This window comes from Eptatretus burgeri, chromosome 4 (genome assembly GCF_056783735.1).
Source record: "Eptatretus burgeri isolate ZD-2024b chromosome 4, Ebu_testis_v1, whole genome shotgun sequence".
NCBI classification, from domain to species: Eukaryota; Metazoa; Chordata; class Myxini; order Myxiniformes; family Myxinidae; genus Eptatretus; species Eptatretus burgeri.
Window position 1 is genome coordinate 137,023,697 of NC_140964.1, and position 19,781 is coordinate 137,043,477.

General features: G+C 50.6%; 1 protein-coding gene across 2 annotated transcripts in view; it reads left to right on the forward strand.

Moving 5' to 3' along the window:
• Positions 1 to 19,781, forward strand: part of LOC147029198 (uncharacterized) — a 116,207-nt gene that overhangs the window by 28,192 nt on the left and 68,234 nt on the right. The window contains exons 5-7 of one of the 2 annotated variants that reach the window (XM_085880146.1): positions 11,956 to 12,036; positions 13,687 to 13,770; positions 14,029 to 14,205. In XM_085880146.1, coding sequence (XP_085736272.1) covers positions 11,956 to 12,036; positions 13,687 to 13,770; positions 14,029 to 14,205 — 342 coding nt within the window. The remainder of the gene's footprint in view (positions 1 to 11,955; positions 12,037 to 13,686; positions 13,771 to 14,028; positions 14,206 to 19,781) is intronic. The other variant, XM_085880147.1, reaches the window with a different exon arrangement.

Sequence of the window (19,781 nt, forward strand, 5' to 3'; positions counted from 1 at the left end):
CTCTGTCTCTGTGTCTCTGTCTCTGTGTCTCTGTGTCTCTGTCTCTGTCTCTGTGTCTCTGTCTCTGTCTCTGTGTCTCTGTCTCTGTGTCTCTGTCTCTGTGTCTCTGTCTCTGTGTCTCTGTCTCTGTGTCTCTGTCTCTGTGTCTCTGTCTCTGTGTCTCTGTCTCTGTGTCTCTGTCTCTGTGTCTCTGTCTCTGTGTCTCTGTCTCTGTGTCTCTGTCTCTGTGTCTCTGTCTCTGTGTCTCTGTGTCTCTGTCTCTGTGTCTCTGTCTCTGTCTCTGTGTCTCTGTCTCTGTGTCTCTGTCTCTGTCTCTCTGTGTCTCTGTCTCTCTGTGTCTCTGTCTCTCTGTGTCTCTGTCTCTCTGTGTCTCTGTCTCTCTGTGTCTCTGTCTCTCTGTCTCTCTGTGTCTCTGTCTCTATCTCTGTCTCTCTGTCTCTCTGTGTCTCTGTCTCTCTGTCTCTCTGTCTCTCTGTGTCTCTGTCTCTCTGTGTCTCTGTCTCTCTGTGTCTCTGTCTCTCTGTCTCTCTGTCTCTGTCTCTCTGTCTCTCTGTCTCTCTGTCTCTCTGTCTCTCTGTCTCTCTGTCTCTCTGTCTCTGTCTCTCTGTCTCTCTGTCTCTCTGTCTCTCTGTCTCTCTGTCTCTCTGTCTCTCTGTCTCTCTGTCTCTCTGTCTCTCTGTCTCTCTGTCTCTCTGTCTCTCTGTCTCTCTGTCTCTCTGTCTCTGTGTCTCTGTGTCTCTGTCTCTCTGTCTCTCTCTCTCTCTCTCTGTCTCTGTCTCTCACCATTTTCCCTCCAAGAGCGGGAGTTAGCCTGATGACAATCTTCTATCATGGTTCCCTTTTTGAGGCAATGGTTTTTTGGGGGGTTTTTTTTTTAGGTCATCTCTATCATCTCAGTAGAGATGACCTCATAACCCCAGTCTCGAAGTCTGTACGTCTGTCCGTCCGTGCATAATCAAACCGAGTGGAGACAAATAACCAACAGTGGAATGGATAGAGGTCGATGAGACATGCACAATGATATAACTTTCAAGGTCGTCCAAGGTCGAGGTCAACGTCACGAGGCTGTCAAAGTTGCGAAAATCGTCGATTTCAAATCGTATCTCCTCCCTCATTTATCAAGAGAGATCAAATGTTATTTGTGATTCAGATACGTCAGACTATTATCTCGAACAACACGAGCCATATTTTTTGAAATTTGCTCTCATTCTGATTTTATAGCCCTTCAAACTTCATTCTGATTCCCCATATGGGCCGTTCATAAAGTACGTACATACAAAAAATTAAGAACCGGAACTCTCCGAGACAAATATTACATTTGAAGCTTTTGTCAGATTTAACTAAAACAATGGAACATAAGTTTATATGCACACTTACTTTCATTTATGACATTAACATTGTTTTGAATGTCAATTTGTACTTTTATTTTCATAAATGACGTGCTGTGATATTAAAAGAAAAAGGTAAATTACACTGCTAGGGACTGCATCGTCATGGCTTACAAACACCGGTTCATAAGGAACTGCTGGCTTTGCAAGCGATTAGCGATGTATGAGGGGGTGGGTGGTTTAAAGCCCGCGAGCGGGCTGCGTACAGGGGTGGGTGGGTGGTCACGAGCCTGCATACAGAGGGGGGTGAGTGGTTTTGAAACCCGGAAGTACAGCGTACGTACTTTATGAACTGCCCCTGTTCCAGTCTGGCACAGAGTTACTTTCGACCTCTGGCAGAGATGACCGGCGCTCCCTCTTGGGGGTATTTTTAATGGCCGGATTCTCTTCCTGACACCAACCGTTTCGCCGCCTCTTACGACACGCAGGAATACGGTGTATCGATTCTAAACTGGAGCACACATTGGGACATCCCCAGCAAGCTGGTACTCATTTTGCCGACCTTGGAAGGATGACAGGCTAAGTCAACCTCACCTGGTGTTAATTCAACGGGAAAAAGTGGGATTTTAACTCTGGACCTGAGGATCAAATCCTAATGGTTACAAGTAATAAAAGCATTTTAAAACGAGAAGGGAACTCAGTGGAGCAAATACCTCCACCAGGCTGATTAGTTTATGTTTTCTGTCCCACTGATGGGCTGCATCTGAATTTGGACCTGAACTAAAATTTAATTGGTTTGTTTTTTGTCACCTGACCAACGAATCCACCAATTTTCATCCGAATACCTCCATAACTTTTTGATATCTCATGCTTGTATATTGTTTTAGCCCTGTCACTCAATGGTGAAGAATCAATTAAAAAATTCTCAGATTTGGATCTTCACCAAAACCGAACCAATCCTTCCTTGTTGCCTTCCCAACCTGCCCACAAAGTTTCATCTGAATCCATCCACAACTTTTTGAGATGTCCTGCAAACAAACAATCAGACGGACAGATGTGAAAACGACGTCCTTCCACCTTCGGTGACCGAGGTAAAAAGGATGTCGGGACGTTCGTCCCAAAAAAATATGTAAACAAGGTAGGGATGGTCACAAGAAATGATCGCATGAAACTATCCCCACATGTTTCTTTGAATAATTTAATGGTTGTCTTCACACAAGACTGCGTGCGTGCACATGAATGTGTGTGTTCGATTATAAACACACACACACACACACACTCACTCACTCACTCACTCACTCACTCACTCACTCACTCACTCACACACTCACACACTCACACACTCACACACTCACACACTCTCACACTCTCACACTCTCACACTCTCACACTCTCACACTCTCACACTCTCACACTCTCACACTCTCACACTCTCACACTCTCACACTCTCACACTCTCACACTCTCACACTCTCACACTCTCACACTCTCACACTCTCACACTCTCACACACTCACACACTCACACACTCACACACTCACACTCTCACACTCTCACACTCTCACACTCTCACACTCTCACACTCTCACACTCTCACACTCTCACACTCTCACACACTCACACACTCACACACTCACACACTCACACACTCACACACTCACACACTCACACACTCACACACTCACACACTCACACACTCACACACTCACACACTCACACACTCACACACTCACACACTCACACACTCACACACTCACACACTCACACACTCACACACTCACACACTCACACACTCACACACTCACACACTCACACACTCACACACTCACACACACTCACACTCACACACACTCACACACACTCACACACACTCACACACACTCACACACACTCACACACACTCACACACACTCACACACACTCACACACACTCACACACACTCACACACACTCACACACACTCACACACACTCACACACACTCACACACACTCACACACACTCACACACTCTTGTGTAGGGACAACCATTATTCAAAGAAACATGTTGGGATAGTTTCATGCGATCATTTCTCATGAACATCCCTCCTCCCTTGTTTCCATACTTCTTGGAGGAACATCCCTGTATCCTTTTTCATTTTTACCCTCGCCAGAGGAGAGGGTATTGTGTTTGTTACTTGGAGAAAAAGCAAAATGTCACCAATTATGTTTGTCTGTTTGTCATACGATTTTTGGCCACAGTTTTCAACCAATTGTTCTGAAATTTTTTTGTGTGGATGTGGGTGACCAGCCAAGGACAGCAACGCTTAATTTTGGTGAAGATCCGAATCGAGATCTGGATCTGAGAATCATTTAATTTTAAACTCATTCTTCATCATTGAAGAGACGGGGCGAAAAGTGATGTGGCATGATATCTCAAAAAGTTGTGGCCGGATTCGGATGAAACTTGGTGAATGAGTTCTAAAAATAGTTCAAGTGGTGTTGTTGTTGTTCATCTTTCGGCTGCTCCCGTTAGGGGTCGCCACAGCGGATCATCCGTTATGATCCGCATACTGACTTGGCACAGGTTTTACGCCGGATGCCCTTCCTGACGCAACCCTGGTCGCCTCTTACGACACAGGGATAAGGATTGGGTTTCACCATGATTCTGGGCTGCCCTACACCCTCTCATAGCGCGGCCCAGTGCAGGGCTCCCGTCCTCAAGCGATCCTCCAACCCAAGCCTCCGAGTAGCCGGATTACAGGCGCACGCCACTACGCCCGGTTAAAAATAGTTCAAGTGGTCTCAACCTCTAAAATGGTCAAGGGTCCCAAAGCTGTCTAATATCTGTCTGAAGGTTGCAAGGGGTATAAAGGGTCTTAATGGACTTGCGGGTCTTAAGGGTGTTTTGGTGGGATCTTAGAGTCTTGCGTGTCTTGGGGGTATAAAGGGGCTTTTTTGGGGCGGGGTATAAAGGTGCCTGAGGGGTCGTAAAGAGTCTTGAGGGTCTCAGCATTTTCAAGGTTCAATAAGTTTAAAAGGTAAATTCCAATTGTACATAACGAAATAGAAGACTAAGAGGGAACCCAAAGAAGTAAAGAGCAAAGATGGAGTCATCAGGAGGAACTTTGCTAGGATTCGAGTTTCAGCCGCTACTCCACAACCATCAAACCCATCCAGGTGCAGCCAAGTGAGTCTTGCAGAAAATTTTCTGCAAGCATTCACTTCTGAGAGAGAGAGAGGGGGAGAGAGGGAGAGAGATAGAGATAGAGATAGATATATGAAAAAGAAAAAGCAAGAATTAAAATAAAATGAAGCAAGAGAATTGTGAAGAAATTAATATAATAAATTGGAAAGAAATGTGAAAGGAATGAAAAACAAAGATGTCGGGAAGAACCCGGACAGATATATTTCAGCAGTTACTCCCCAGGCTCAAATGCAGCAACACGAACAAGCGACCAGAGGTAAACTGATTGATGTATACTGTCACTGTGCAACTGACGTTCAGAGAGTATGTAATTGATAGACATCTTGTGACATGCATACATGAACTGGTTGTGTGTCTGTGTCTGTGTCTCATATATATATATATATATATATATATATATATATATATATATATATATATATATATATATATATATATATATATATATATATATATATATATATATATATATATATATATATATATATATATTACATATGATGTATTTCAAACTTTATAGACGTTCTCAAATTGTATTGGAACTGTACATATTTTATGGACGATCTAATATTCTAAAATCTAAATAGTATGTACTTTATAGAAATGTGTGTGTGTTGCTGTCAATTCGCCCTGTGACTGCCCTGCATGAACAGGGCTGATAATCTGCTCCATCTCATGCTCTCTCGCTCTCACCTTGAACCACAGCCATGTCTGTCTGGGCTTTGGGCAAATGTTTAGCGGCCCCACCCACATCAGGGTGATTGATAGCCGTAGTCCCGCGCCCACATCAGGGTGATTGATAGTCATAGTCCCGCCCACATCATGGTGATTGATATTCGTAGTCCTGCCCACCCCTCTGATCCCTTCCTGTTGCTTCACAAAGGATTACAATTTTGTGTACTTTTCGTGGAATCCTTTCAAGTTAATAAAATTTTGATCAGTTTGCATCTTGCCAAGATAAAATGCAGTAGATTGGTGTTTAAACCAATTTTGAGCTCGGCTGTCAGAAAATAATAATGAGGAGATTTAAGAAGAATGACAAACGGGCACTTTTGGGTCTCATTTTTCTTGTTCAGTGATAATGTCCAAATCTTGGGAGGTAATTTATTGGTTTAAACGTTTTATCCTGGTAGATTATTATTGCAGCGCATGCGCTGTATGCAATTGCACCGAGTTTGAAATGTCCCCGGCGTCGTCTACCACGTCTCCAGTGGGTCCGGTTCCCCCCCCCCCCCACGTGCCTCAAGACAGCCAATGACGGCCGTCCGGTAGATGCAGTGCGTAACCTCTGGAAATGGCGACAATTGACGGAAATACCCGAGTATTTCAATGGAAATTTGTGAAACTTAAGTGTTATATATGTGAAAACCATTTAATTTATTGTTTGACGGAAAAAAACGAAGAAACGCTCCACTCATGTACGAACGAACGAAAGACGTCATTTCCGTCCACCATAGCATTTCGCGCCGAGTGCAGAAAGCTTAGTTCTTCTTATCCATCATTCTCTTTAATATTAGCCACAAACAAGTGTTTCGTCATGCATTCGTCGTTGAAATTTACTTGCAATCATTCTTTTGCGGCCTCCTGCCATGCTGTATCGAACGATTTCATTCCTTCTGTTATATATATTTATATTTATATATATATATATATATATATATATATATATATATATATATATATATATATATATATATATATATATATATATATATGCTTATCACAATAATAACAAGATTTTTACATTTCAAATATTAAGTACGCTTTTTAATTGTTTTTCAACTGAAAAAGCATAAATTGCATATTTTATCATTGGTGTACTCCTTTGATTCACCACACGTGCTGCATTGAAGGATTTCACTTGTTATTATTGTCATTATATTTTTTTTTTTGAGGATTTATGTTATACTGACCCAATGGAGTGTCTAGGCCATCCCGCAAAATAAGTGTACCGACTTGATACTCGGAAGCTTATATCTCCTTCCCCCTGACTGCTGGAATTGACTTCTGCTGCTGATAACCAAAAGTATATTTGTAAGGTTTCAGATATAATCAGTGCTTCAAATGTTTTTGGGATGGGTTTACGCTTGTGTCCTCTTTCAGGAAGACGTAAAGACCCAAAAAATGTTTTGACCCTCATGGGGGGGGGGGGTAGAAAAAGGTGGGTTTGGCATGTAAGAAGCCTTCAATGTCTCACATGACTTCACCGACACTTGCAGTGGACTCAATAATAATTATCATAATCATAAAGTAGCCAATATGAGTTTCATATGTCCAATCTTGTTGCTCACAAAAAATGACTGTTTTTGTTTTTTGTAAGAAACTCATGCCACACCTGCTTCCCCAGCTGAATGGAACCACCTGGGGATAACAGGTTTGTTTTGCAAATTTGGTTCTTGTACTGCAGGAGTCAGGTTTTAATTTTTTTTTTTTTTATTCCCTTGCTGAAGGAGAGGGTACTGCATTTGGATCCATTTGTCCATCTGTTTGTTTTTGTCCGCACAGAACTTTCGTGTTTTTCTCCACAACCGCGCGTCGGATTGACACAAAATTTTCACTTTTGGTGCGACTACTCGTATGGAACGCTTTGATGATGATTATGACGACATAGGTCACAGAGTGGCAGCCAACGGAAAAAACTTTTGACCTCTATTTCTGAAACTGCACCAAGGAAAAAATTAAACTTGGCACATAGCAAGGACTCCTCATGGGGATTTTCTTTTTTTATGATGTCGTAATTGCGTATGCAGAACGCTACATCCGATTAGCATGAAAAATTTTGAGGGTCATCTTGAGATAAAATGGTCCACAAACATTTTGCTGGTGACATCATCGATCACGTGATTCAGCAGCCATATTGTTTTTTTGAAAAAAAAAAAAAAAACCTTCAAAAGTCCTCTTTTCTGAAATGACTTTACAGTTTGAGGTGAAACTTTACACATTTGACCACCTATCATGAGGAACAAAAGATTCACACATGTGACGTCATCGGTCACAATGGTTTGGCAGCCTTATTGGATTTACCCAAAAACATAAACAATCTTCTCCAGAACGGCTGGACAGATTGAGGGGAAACTTCACACAAATGTTCCCCAAGGCATGTGTGTACAAGGTTGTCAAGGAATAATTAATGTCACATGGTTTGGAAGCCATATTTGATTGAAGAAATTACTTAATATTGTTTTCTCTGGAACCCACAAATCAATTGATGTGAAACTTCATAATTATGATCGAGTGGGGATGGGGAATACATGTTTTAACTTTCCTCTTGATTGGACACATGTTCTGGCAGCCAGAATAATTTAATTTTTTTTGATGTGGTTCCCCTCCCACCCGATCTCTCCCTCTCCCCCTCCCCCCGATCTCTCCCCCCCCCCGATCTCTCCCCACTCCCCCCGATCTCTCCCCACTCCCCGATCTCTCCCCCTCCCCCGATCTCTCCCCCCCGATCTCTCTCCCCTCCCCGATCTCTCCCCCCTCCCCGATCTCTCCCCCTCCCCTCCGTCTCTCCCCTCCCCTCCCCTCCGTCTCTCCCCTCCCCTCCCCTCCGTCTCTCCCCCTCCCCCTCCCCTCCGTCTCTCCCCCTCCCCATCCCCTCCGTCTCTCCCCCTCCCCATCCCCTCCGTCTCTCCCCCTCCCCATCCCCTCCGTCTCTCCCCCTCCCCATCTCCTCCGTCTCTCCCCCTCCCCATCCCCTCCGTCTCTCCCCCTCCCCATCCCCTCCGTCTCTCCCCCTCCCCATCCCCTCCGTCTCTCCCCCTCCCCATCCCCTCCGTCTCTCCCCCTCCCCATCCCCTCCGTCTCTCCCCCTCCCCATCCCCTCCGTCTCTCCCCCTCCCCATCCCCTCCGTCTCTCCCCCTCCCCATCCCCTCCGTCTCTCCCCCTCCCCATCCCCTCCGTCTCTCCCCCTCCCCATCCCCTCCGTCTCTCCCCCTCCCCATCCCCTCCGTCTCTCCCCCTCCCCATCCCCTCCGTCTCTCCCCTCCCCATCCCCTCCGTCTCTCCCCCTCCCCATCCCCTCCGTCTCTCCCCCTCCCCATCCCCTCCGTCTCTCCCCCTCCCCATCCCCTCCGTCTCTCCCCCTCCCCATCCCCTCCGTCTCTCCCCCTCCCCATCCCCTCCGTCTCTCCCCCTCCCCATCCCCTCCGTCTCTCCCCCTCCCCATCCCCTCCGTCTCTCCCCCTCCCCATCCCCTCCGTCTCTCCCCCTCCCCTCCCCATCCCCTCCGTCTCTCCCCTCCCCCTCCCCATCCCCTCCGTCTCTCCCCCTCCCCTCCCCATCCCCTCCGTCTCTCCCCCTCCCTCCCCATCCCCTCCGTCTCTCCCCCTCCCCCTCCCCATCCCCTCCGTCTCTCCCCCTCCCCTCCCCATCCCCTCCGTCTCTCCCCCTCCCCCTCCCCATCCCCTCCGTCTCTCCCCCTCCCCTCCCCATCCCCTCCGTCTCTCCCCTCCCCCTCCCCATCCCCTCCGTCTCTCCCCCTCCCCATCCCCAGCCCCTCCGTCTCTCCCCCTCCCCTCCCCATCCCCTCCGTCTCTCCCCCTCCCCCTCCCCATCCCCTCCGTCTCTCCCCCTCCCCTCCCCATCCCCTCCGTCTCTCCCCCTCTCCCCATCCCCTCCGTCTCTCCCCCTCCCCCCTTCCGTCTCTCCCCCTCCCCCTTCCGTCTCTCGCTCCCCCCTTCCGTCTCTCGCTCCCCCCCTTCCGTCTCTCGCTCCCCCCCCTTCCGTCTCTCGCTCCCCCCCTTCCGTCTCTCGCTCCCCCCTTCCGTCTCTCGCTCCCCCCTTCCGTCTCTCGCTCCCCCCCCTTCCGTCTCTCGCTCCCCCCCCTTCCGTCTCTCGCTCCCCCCTTCCGTCTCTCGCTCCCCCCTTCCGTCTCTCGCTCCCCCCTTCCGTCTCTCGCTCCCCCCTTCCGTCTCTCGCTCCCCCCCTTCCGTCTCTCGCTCCCCCCCTTCCGTCTCTCGCTCCCCCCTTCCGTCTCTCGCTCCCCCCTTCCGTCTCTCGCTCCCCCTTCCGTCTCTCGCTCCCCCCTTCCGTCTCTCGCTCCCCCCTTCCGTCTCTCGCTCCCCCCCTTCCGTCTCTCGCTCCCCCCTTCCGTCTCTCGCTCCCCCCTTCCGTCTCTCGCTCCCCCCTTCCGTCTCTCGCTCCCCCCTTCCGTCTCTCGCTCCCCCTTCCGTCTCTCGCTCCCCCCCTTCCGTCTCTCGCTCCCCCCCTTCAGGTCTCTCGCTCCCCCCTTCCGTCTCTCGCTCCCCCCCCTTCCGTCTCTCGCTCCCCCCTTCCGTCTCTCGCTCCCCCCTTCCGTCTCTCGCTCCCCCCTTCCGTCTCTCGCTCCCCCCCTTCCGTCTCTCGCTCCCCCCTTCCGTCTCTCGCTCCCCCCCTTCCGTCTCTCGCTCCCCCCTTCCGTCTCTCGCTCCCCCCTTCCGTCTCTCGCTCCCCCCTTCCGTCTCTCGCTCCCCCCTTCCGTCTCTCGCTCCCCCCTTCCGTCTCTCGCTCCCCCCCTTCCGTCTCTCGCTCCCCCCTCCTCCGTCTCTCGCTCCCCCCTCCTCCGTCTCTCGCTCCCCCCTCCTCCGTCTCTCGCTCCCCCTCCTCCGTCTCTCGCTCCCCCTCCTCCGTCTCTCGCTCCCCCTCCTCCGTCTCTCGCTCCCCCCTCCTCCGTCTCTCGCTCCCCCCTCCTCCGTCTCTCGCTCCCCCTCCTCCGTCTCTCGCTCCCCCCTCCTCCGTCTCTCGCTCCCCTCCTCCGTCTCTCGCTCCCCCTCCTCCGTCTCTCGCTCCCCCCTCCTCCGTCTCTCGCTCCCCCCTCCTCCGTCTCTCGCTCCCCCTCCTCCGTCTCTCGCTCCCCCCTCCTCCGTCTCTCGCTCCCCCCTCCTCCGTCTCTCGCTCCCCCTCCTCCGTCTCTCGCTCCCCCTCCTCCGTCTCTCGCTCCCCCCTCCTCCGTCTCTCGCTCCCCCCTCCTCCGTCTCTCGCTCCCCCTCCTCCGTCTCTCGCTCCCCCTCCTCCGTCTCTCGCTCCCCCCTCCTCCGTCTCTCGCTCCCCCTCCTCCGTCTCTCGCTCCCCCCTCCTCCGTCTCTCGCTCCCCCCTCCTCCGTCTCTCGCTCCCCCTCCTCCGTCTCTCGCTCCCCCCTCCTCCGTCTCTCGCTCCCCCTCCTCCGTCTCTCGCTCCCCCTCCTCCGTCTCTCGCTCCCCCTCCTCCGTCTCTCGCTCCCCCTCCTCCGTCTCTCGCTCCCCCCTCCTCCGTCTCTCGCTCCCCCCTCCTCCGTCTCTCGCTCCCCCCTCCTCCGTCTCTCGCTCCCCCTCCTCCGTCTCTCGCTCCCCCTCCTCCGTCTCTCGCTCCCCCCTCCTCCGTCTCTCGCTCCCCCTCCTCCGTCTCTCGCTCCCCCTCCTCCGTCTCTCGCTCCCCCTCCTCCGTCTCTCGCTCCCCCTCCTCCGTCTCTCGCTCCCCCCTCCTCCGTCTCTCGCTCCCCCTCCTCCGTCTCTCGCTCCCCCCTCCTCCGTCTCTCGCTCCCCCCTCCTCCGTCTCTCGCTCCCCCCTCCTCCGTCTCTCGCTCCCCCCTCCTCCGTCTCTCGCTCCCCCTCCTCCGTCTCTCGCTCCCCCTCCTCCGTCTCTCGCTCCCCCCTCCTCCGTCTCTCGCTCCCCCTCCTCCGTCTCTCGCTCCCCCTCCTCCGTCTCTCGCTCCCCCCTCCTCCGTCTCTCGCTCCCCCCTCCTCCGTCTCTCTCTTCCCCCTCCTCCGTCTCTCGCTCCCCCTCCTCCGTCTCTCGCTCCCCCCTCCTCCGTCTCTCGCTCCCCCCTCCTCCGTCTCTCGCTCCCCCTCCTCCGTCTCTCGCTCCCCCCTCCTCCGTCTCTCGCTCCCCCCTCCTCAGTCTCTCTCTCCCCCCTCCTCCGTCTCTCTCTCCCCCCCTCCTCCGTCTCTCTCTCCCCCCCTCCTCCGTCTCTCTCTCCCCCCTCCTCCGTCTCTCTCTCCCCCCTCCTCCGTCTCTCTCTCCCCCCTCCTCCGTCTCTCTCTCCCCCCTCCTCCGTCTCTCTCTTCCCCCCTCCTCCGTCTCTCTCTTCCCCCCTCCTCCGTCTCTCTCTTCCCCCCTCCTCCGTCTCTCTCTTCCCCCCTCCTCCGTCTCTCTCTTCCCCCCTCCTCCGTCTCTCTCTTCCCCCCCTCCTCCGTCTCTCTCTTCCCCCCCTCCTCCGTCTCTCTCTTCCCCCCTCCTCCGTCTCTCTCTTCCCCCCTCCTCCGTCTCTCTCCCTCCCCCCTCCTCCGTCTCTCTCCCTCCCCCCCCCATTCCGTCTCTTTCCACCACCCCCACCCCCAGTCCGTCCATCCGTCTGTTTGCCAAACAATATGAAATGCTTGTGGAGGGTGAGGGTGAGGTTGTTGTGTTTGAAAAATGGATGCATATCAATTTTGATCATTTATTTTACTGTTCTCTTGCATCTTCTCATCTTCTTTGTCTGTCTAGTGCTGTCTTTGTGTCTGTCTACAGGGAAAGAGACAGGCATCGTGATAAACACTACAGAGACAGAGACAGAGACAGGCACAGGTAAACACTGATGGAAGCATCATGAGTTGCTGTGATTGAGGAATGTGCTAAAACAAATGCTAACACGATCACTTTGGCAGAGCATTTGTTTGGATATGTGTCAGAAAAGTCTCTCTGTAGCTGCTGTAGTTGCACATGAATCGTTTGTAGAGCTGCTCAATGGAGTAGTACTCAGGTTGACGGTGAATGGTCAGCATGGTTCCTCTTCAGGAGCTCATCACTGGGAATGCAGCACCAGGTAAGCAAGTAGACACATTAACCTTGATGGACTAAAAGCAGATCTTCATTTTATCTTGAAACACCTGAACCATCAAACACCATCAAAAAACATCAAACCAAAAAACTATTTTCGGTGCTTTCTGTTTGGGATTTCTGAGGATTTGATACCAAGGAGTGAAGAACATTGTGTGTGGCTCCATTTATTTTCTTCTTATTGAGCCCCTCCAGTGTGCCTTTAGCTTTGTCCTTCAGATCATTGTCCTGCTGAAATGTGAATCTCGTATCCAGTTTCAGATTAATGGCTGAGCCGAGCAGGTTTTCATCAACAATTCTCCTGTACTTTGTACCATCCATTGTCCCTTCTATCCTGACAAGCTTTCTAGTCCCTGCTGATGAAATTCAGCCCCATAACATGATGCTGCCACCACCATGCTTGACATTTGAGATGGTGTTGAGGGTGATGTGCAGTGTTGGGCTTGCACCAGAATTTAACGCTTTGAATTCAGACCAAAAAGTTCAATTTTTTGTCTCGTCTGATCACAAATCCTTTCTCCACATGCCTGCAGTTTCATGAAAATGCTTTTTCACAAACTTATTGGAGTTATTAGATTAATCTTCTTCAGTAATGTCTTCTTTATTGCCACCTGTCCACAGAGATCAGCTTTGTGAAGGGAACATGATGTTGTTGATTGATGAACACTAATCCCCATCTCGGACATGGAGCCTTGCAGATCTTTCAAAGTCATTCTTGGATTTACAGTGACATCCCGAACCAGTTTTCTGCTTGCCCGGCTGCTGAGTTTGGATGGAGGACCTGGTGTGGGTCGAGTCTGGGTCATATGATACGTCTTGCACTTCTTAATGATGGGTTTCACCGTACTCAACGGGTTAATCTTCTTACAACCCTCTCTTGAACGATGCTTCTCCACCACTTTGTCTGACTTATTTGGTAAACCCCTTGGTTTTCATGTTTGCCTTGTTGGTTGACCAAGTGAGTTGCACCTTAAAACTCCTTTGATAAGTGGAGGAGATTAATTTTTAAGTTAAACCACTGATTACATCATGAAATGAGTTCAGGAGGCATTAAAATGTGAACACTTTGGAGTGGTGGAAGGGTCAATGCTTTTGCAGGCCACTCGAACGGGAAGTCTCTGTGAAGGATGTCCTCACCTGTCTGTTTTCAAAACCCCATCTGGATCTGTTACAGCATTTCCTGTGTTGGTCTAAATGTTTGCATTGAAGAAAAGCTTATACTTTGGCCAGTGTTGGGGATGGGCTGAGTGATTTTTATTTATGTATTTATTTTAAACATCTAATAATCTGCGTTATATTTTATAATGCACAAAAAATCCGATGCATTGTCGTCGTATGTTAGTGTCGGGTTTTCAGTAATCCCTTCACGCTCTGCCCTGTTGGCGTTTGTTTTTGTAGATCACGTAGTCAGAATCGAAGGTCCAGATCAAGGGTGCATAGGTCAAAGTCTGTCCATCGACATTCAAAACCACGTAAGGCACGGTAAGTGTAGTTGACGGTTTTGAGTAATACAAAAGGTACAAGTTGAGGGAAGAGAAAATGATTGGTTGCGTTTAATGGATATGTCAGGTATGGATGGGGGAAGGGCTTTTATTCCTCCCTCGATAAACACGATTTAACATGAAACTATATCTCTGTTATCTGATAACTCTCGATGCAAGCTATTTTTTTTATTTCTTTTTAAAGTATTATTTCAACAATAAAGAAAGTTCTGTTCTTCCCATTCAAACAAAATTTCAGCTCTCACCATCACCATCACCACCATCACCACCGCCATCACAGCAGCAGCCGGTCTCCTTCTTCCCCATCTCCTCATGCATCTCCTTCTCCCAAAGCTTCATTGGTTCAAAACTCCTCTTCTCCTTCTCCTCCTGCTACAGCCCCTCCACCTGCAGCAAAACGTGTTCGACAGTCAAGGTAACTAACTACACCTTGGTTTTGTTTTCAAAAGTAACATGCATTTCATAGAGTAATTTAACAGTTAAAATTTGATTTCGACGAATGTACATACTTCACTTGTCTTTTGTCGAGATCCATTGTATTTCATGATTTATGTCCGTGTCTCCATCTCGATCTGGTTCTCACTCTCACTATATCTCTATCTGGTTCTCACTCTCACTATATCTCTATCTGGTTCTCACTCTCACTATATCTCTATCTGGTTCTCACTCTCACTATATCTCTATCTGGTTCTCACCCTCACTATATCTCTATCTGGTTCTCACTCTCACTATATTTCTACTTGGTTCTCACTCTCACTCCATCTCCACCTGGTTCTCACTCTCACTATATCTCTCACTACATCTCTATCTGGTTCTCACTCTCACTACATCTCTCTCTCTCTTTCTCCTTTCTCTTTTCCTCTCTGTCTCTCTCTGACACATTTTCTGACATAATATTGTTGCGAATCTGGAAGCCATGAGCACACAGACATTCAGGTTCCTATAGCTTAGTTATTTCGATAAGTATGTGTTTTATAGATAGCTTTCATCCCCTCGTCTTATGGGTGAATAAATGTAAATGCGCTGTGAAGTTATTTTAATAGTCAGGTTTTCTTTTGTTTTACGCCAACGATAATAACGCCAACGATGACAGGGACTCCGAGAAATGGGTTGCGACAGCCCCCACCCAACGCTGAACAATTGAATTCCATGCCCTAATATGGACATAAATCTGCTCGCGTGGGGGACTCGAAGAAATGGGATGCGACAGCCCCCACCGATGGCGAATGAGTCACACCGGAAGCGAGCCGCGCCCGAGAGGAATAAGAAGGGAAGAGAGAGACAGAAATGGGTTGTTGTTGTTCTTCTTCTGAGTCATCCTTGGTTCTTGTTCGTGGGTCTTGTTCGCTCTGTTCTGGTTTGGTTCTTTTGCTCTTCTTGGTTGGTGGTTCTTCGGGGGAATCGACGCAGCGAACTGGGAAGGATCAGGCCTCATCTCACCAGCGCGTGTTCCAGAGTGCGAGGGGATCCGCCGGAGCTCGGAAAGCTGATCGCGGCTCGCGGTGGTTGGATTCAGCTCGCCCTCGCTGGTGCCGGGTCAGAACAACTCAAAGACCACACGAGGTGGGCAAGTCCGAGGCAGAATCTGGTCTTCAGCCTGACTGTCCTCCGGGCTGGAGGTCCAAATAAAGACCATTGGTCCGATTATTTGGGTGTGTGCGTATGTGTGTTTGTGGCGCCAGTAAAGTAAGTAGTGAACTGTATATGTGCTCTTGTTGTACATACCTTGCACACGTGCTTAGTAATATTCAGTTTAGCTCTGCCCTTATGTGCTCCCCTCATCCCCAATTGTGAAAAAATACCCTGATTATTAAATGTTTCAGCTCGTTCGCGTCTATTCTTTCATTGACTGAGCTTGCTGCGTGTTGGAAAGTTAGCCAGGCCGTGGCCATTATAACGGTATTCGGGACCGACGGAACTTGGCGATCAAACCGCTTGGATCGCACACAGAACGAGTACGCTGAGCAGCTCGTTCCGTGAGGGTGTGGAGACTCGGTAAATCGCCACGTGGTCTCTAGGTATTTTGAAAATTGGCGAATAACCCTGTACCACGTGGTAGAAATATTGGTCCTTCACGGTCCAAAAAGGGACCCGTACTTTTTCGGAGTTTTCCGAAGAAGTACGATCTGAATTCCGGCCGATCGGTCGAGCCGACTCTACAGCTCCATCTCGAGGTCGTGCTCGCGGCCGACGTCCAGCCCTGCAACATTGGTAGTCAGGAGTGGGGTGTGAACCCATCCACCTCCGTAAATTTGCAAGTTCGAATCCGCAACTCTGGTGTGAGTGGAGATACGAACCCTTCCACCTCCATTAACAAAATTCACAGGTTCGAACCCCTCCGTCTCCACTAAATTCATGGATTCGGATCAGGGGTGGATGGAGCGACCTTTTTTTTTTTTTTGTCCCCCCCCCCTCCCCCGTGTCCCCAAATTACGAGCAGTTTAAATTTGATTTCCAACACGCGACATGTCTAGCCAAGACGAGCTGAGGCAGGTGGGTAGTAGTAGTGGTAATAGTGTAGATGAACCTATGGCGCAGGACACCACCATGCAGGTTGACCATCCCCCACAACCAAACTCAGTCCGTAATGGGCGCAGTGGGAGCGGCGGCGCAAGAGCGACCCTCCGTCAAATTTCTCCGGTCCCCAGTGAAACCGCGACCGATCATGGCGGATCGGCTTCATCGGGGCCACTTGACATGAGCCAGCTATTGGGAATTTTGATGCACAAGATGGATGCAAACACGCGGGATCTGCAAAGCGATTTACAAGCTACAAATGGCAAAGTGGATGTGATGAGGGGCGACATGGATGCAAATATGCAAACACTGCGGGGTGAGATGCAGTGCATGGGGTTGAACCTCCAGGCAGGGCAAAAGGCAATAAGGGCGATGGTGCATGGCGAAATGCGGACAGCGGATTACAAGATTGCTGCGCCACGTGACAGAACGACCGAACCGACGAGAGGGAGTGTAACGGGTGTCCGGCCCATGATGGATACGGGTGAGGTCGTGATGACGAGAGACGTCGTCACGATAATTGGGGAGACCGAGACGTGTGGGGTGAGATGAGGGGACGACGGAAAAATTAAAAGAGGTGACGGGGACGCGGAGAATAAAAGAGACAGAGGAAGAAACTAATGAACGCGAGGGGACGACGGAAAAATTCACAGACACAAAGAGAGACCCAGGATTATGAAACTAACGACGAGCACACACAGGTAGAGTTAAGAGGGGACGATGAGGTTGAACTTGGGGAATGTCTCGTGACCCGATGCAAGCAGCGGGATAGCCTCCTTTAGGAACAGGGGGAGGAAATATGCTCTCTCGAGGCAGATCGCGACGAGGTGAGTCCCGTCGTGCCGAACGAGATGGAGGGGATGGCTGATGCTAACAGGTCAGGTACATGCGCAGCTTGGGGGTAAAGAGGCCCCGGGAGTGCTTGTGGTTGCGAATCCCCAGCGTGATTGTCCAGGTGTGTGTGGTAAAAAGTGCGAGTGTCATGGTGTGCGTGGAAATTGACAGACGGGTCCAGACGGGAGACACAAATGGTGTGCCAAAGAGGCCGCGTCGAGTTATTGTGGTAACTGCGCCGGTTTTACGAGGCCCGTTCGACATTTCGCGAACGGCCCTTGTGCGCACTATAGTCAGGTCAGGTTCGATCTGTGACCTGCTACAGGTACCATGTAAACCTGTACTAACCTGTTCCATGGTCGGGTTGTCGGCGACTAAACCGTCTCCCCCACCAGGTTTTCTGGTGAGGAGGGTGTTTGGATATGGACACCCAGCAGGATTAAAAACAAAACCTGTCAAAGGGCGGAGGAGCTCCTTGTGAGCCAACGGCCATCCATATCTAGTGCCCAACTGTCTGCGGACGTCCTCCTGCAGTTGGGTTACTTCTTATTAGGAGGTTGGTGGCAGGATTTGCACTCCGGCCACCGTAAAACGCTTCATTCCGCAAAACGCAAAAACGCAAAAAAAATCTGAAAACCCACTCCGTGGGAGTACCTCCTGTGCAGCTTCCCTTCGCAGGGCAGCTCACCGGATGACAGGATTGGGGCAAAGCCTTCGGGACCCCCAATCTTTAATAGGAGGGAAACCACTGGGTAACATCCCTGGGTCAGATTGCGGGAGAGTGTGTCGGAGTGGTGCTGAGGTGTCGTCCACCAGACGGCGGTCTCCTTGGGTTAACCTGAGGCGGTCCCTTCGGGTGGGTGCCTGGAATGTCCTATCCCTAAGAGAGGATGATCACCTGTCTCTGTTATCATCTGAGCTCAAGCGTTTGGACATCGGGATTGCTGCTCTCTCTGAGGTTCGGAGACCGGATTGCGGCGAGATAATGGTGGGTGGTTACACCTACTATTGGTCTGGTCGCTCTGATGGTTACCATACCCAAGGAGTTGCTGTAGCTGTGTCCAATAAGCTGACCCCAATGATAATTGAGGTAACACTGGTCAACGAGCATATTATGAGATTAAGGATTCGCCACTCCTCAGGTGTCATTTCCCTGGTCTCTCTTTATGCTCCGACTGAGGCGAGTGATCTCACCGTGAAGGATGCATTCTACGCCACACTCGAGTCTGTGGTTGATCAGTGCCCCAGACGAGATACACTTCTAGTCTTGGGGGATTTCAATGCATCGACTGGAACTGATAGGGATGATTATGAGGTGTGTGTTGGTCCCCATGGGTCAGGAACTATGAACCAGAATAGCACTAAGTTCCTTGACTTTGCAAGAAGTCATGGACTTAGGGTGGCTGGTTCATGGTTTCAGCGCCCGCAAGCTCATCGCTGGACTTGGTATTCCAACGCTGGCGGTGTGGCAAAGGAGATTGACCATGTCCTCATTGACGGTCGTTGGAGGATGATCCAGAACTGCAGGGTCTACCGGAGTGCTCAGTTCCTCAATACTGACCACAGGCTTGTTGTAGCAACTCCAAAGCTGCACCTTAAATCCTGGAGAATGGTACCATCCCAGCCTAGGCTGGATGTTGCCAAGCTCAGGGATGAGAGAGTAGCTGAGGAGTTTGCGAACAGGCTGAGTGGACACTTGGGGGGTCTGGGTGCTTTGGGGGGTCCTGAAGAGTTGTGGAGCACCTTCAAGACCACCGTCCTTGATGTTGCCGGTGGATGCCTTGGAGTTCACCGCAGGGCAAAGAAGAATTTTGTCTCTCAAGGGACACTGGATCCCATTGACCGGAGTCGCAGGGCCAGGCTGAATGGCAGAGCTGAGCTGTTCAGGGAGCTGAGGCGTAAAACTACGTGCACTGAGGGTGGACAAGGATGCCTATGTGCGAGGAATCTGTGAGGGGGTAGAGCATCACCTGTGGACAGGTGATTCTCGTCCCGCTTACAGGGGAATTCGCGCATTACGTTCATCTTTGCCCATCCCTCGGAGCACTGCAGTTCGAGCAGAGAGTGGTAGGCTCTTGACAGAGGAGTCTGAAGTGAAGGCCCGCTGGGCCGGTTACTTTGAGCGGTTGTACCAGGCTGATCCCCCAGCTGTCGAGTTGGACGTCAAGGGTGTTACAATCCCTGTTGCTGACCCTCGAATCAACTGTGGTCCACCATCGCTTGTGGAAACACGGGCTGCGGTGAACCAGTTGAAACGGGGCAAAGCTCCAGGGATCTGTGGCATCCATGCTGAACTTCTCGAGGCTGGTGGAAATGCTGCACTCGTGTCGTTGCATGCAGTTTTGTGCTCTGCCTGGAACGCAGGCATCATCCCAACTGACTGGAAGAGGGGCCTTGTTGTCCCTCTCTGGAAAGGGAAGGGTGATCGCCAAGACTGCAACAACTACCGAGGGGTGACACTGCTCTCAGTGCCGGGCAAGGTCTTTGCTCGGATAATTCTTGATAGGGTTCGCCACCATCTGCTTGAGCACCAGCGTCCAGAGCAGTCAGGCTTTACACCAAATAGGTCAACGATTGACCGTATCCTTGCACTTCGTGTCCTCACCGAACGCAGACGCGAGTTTCGGCAAGGGCTGCTTG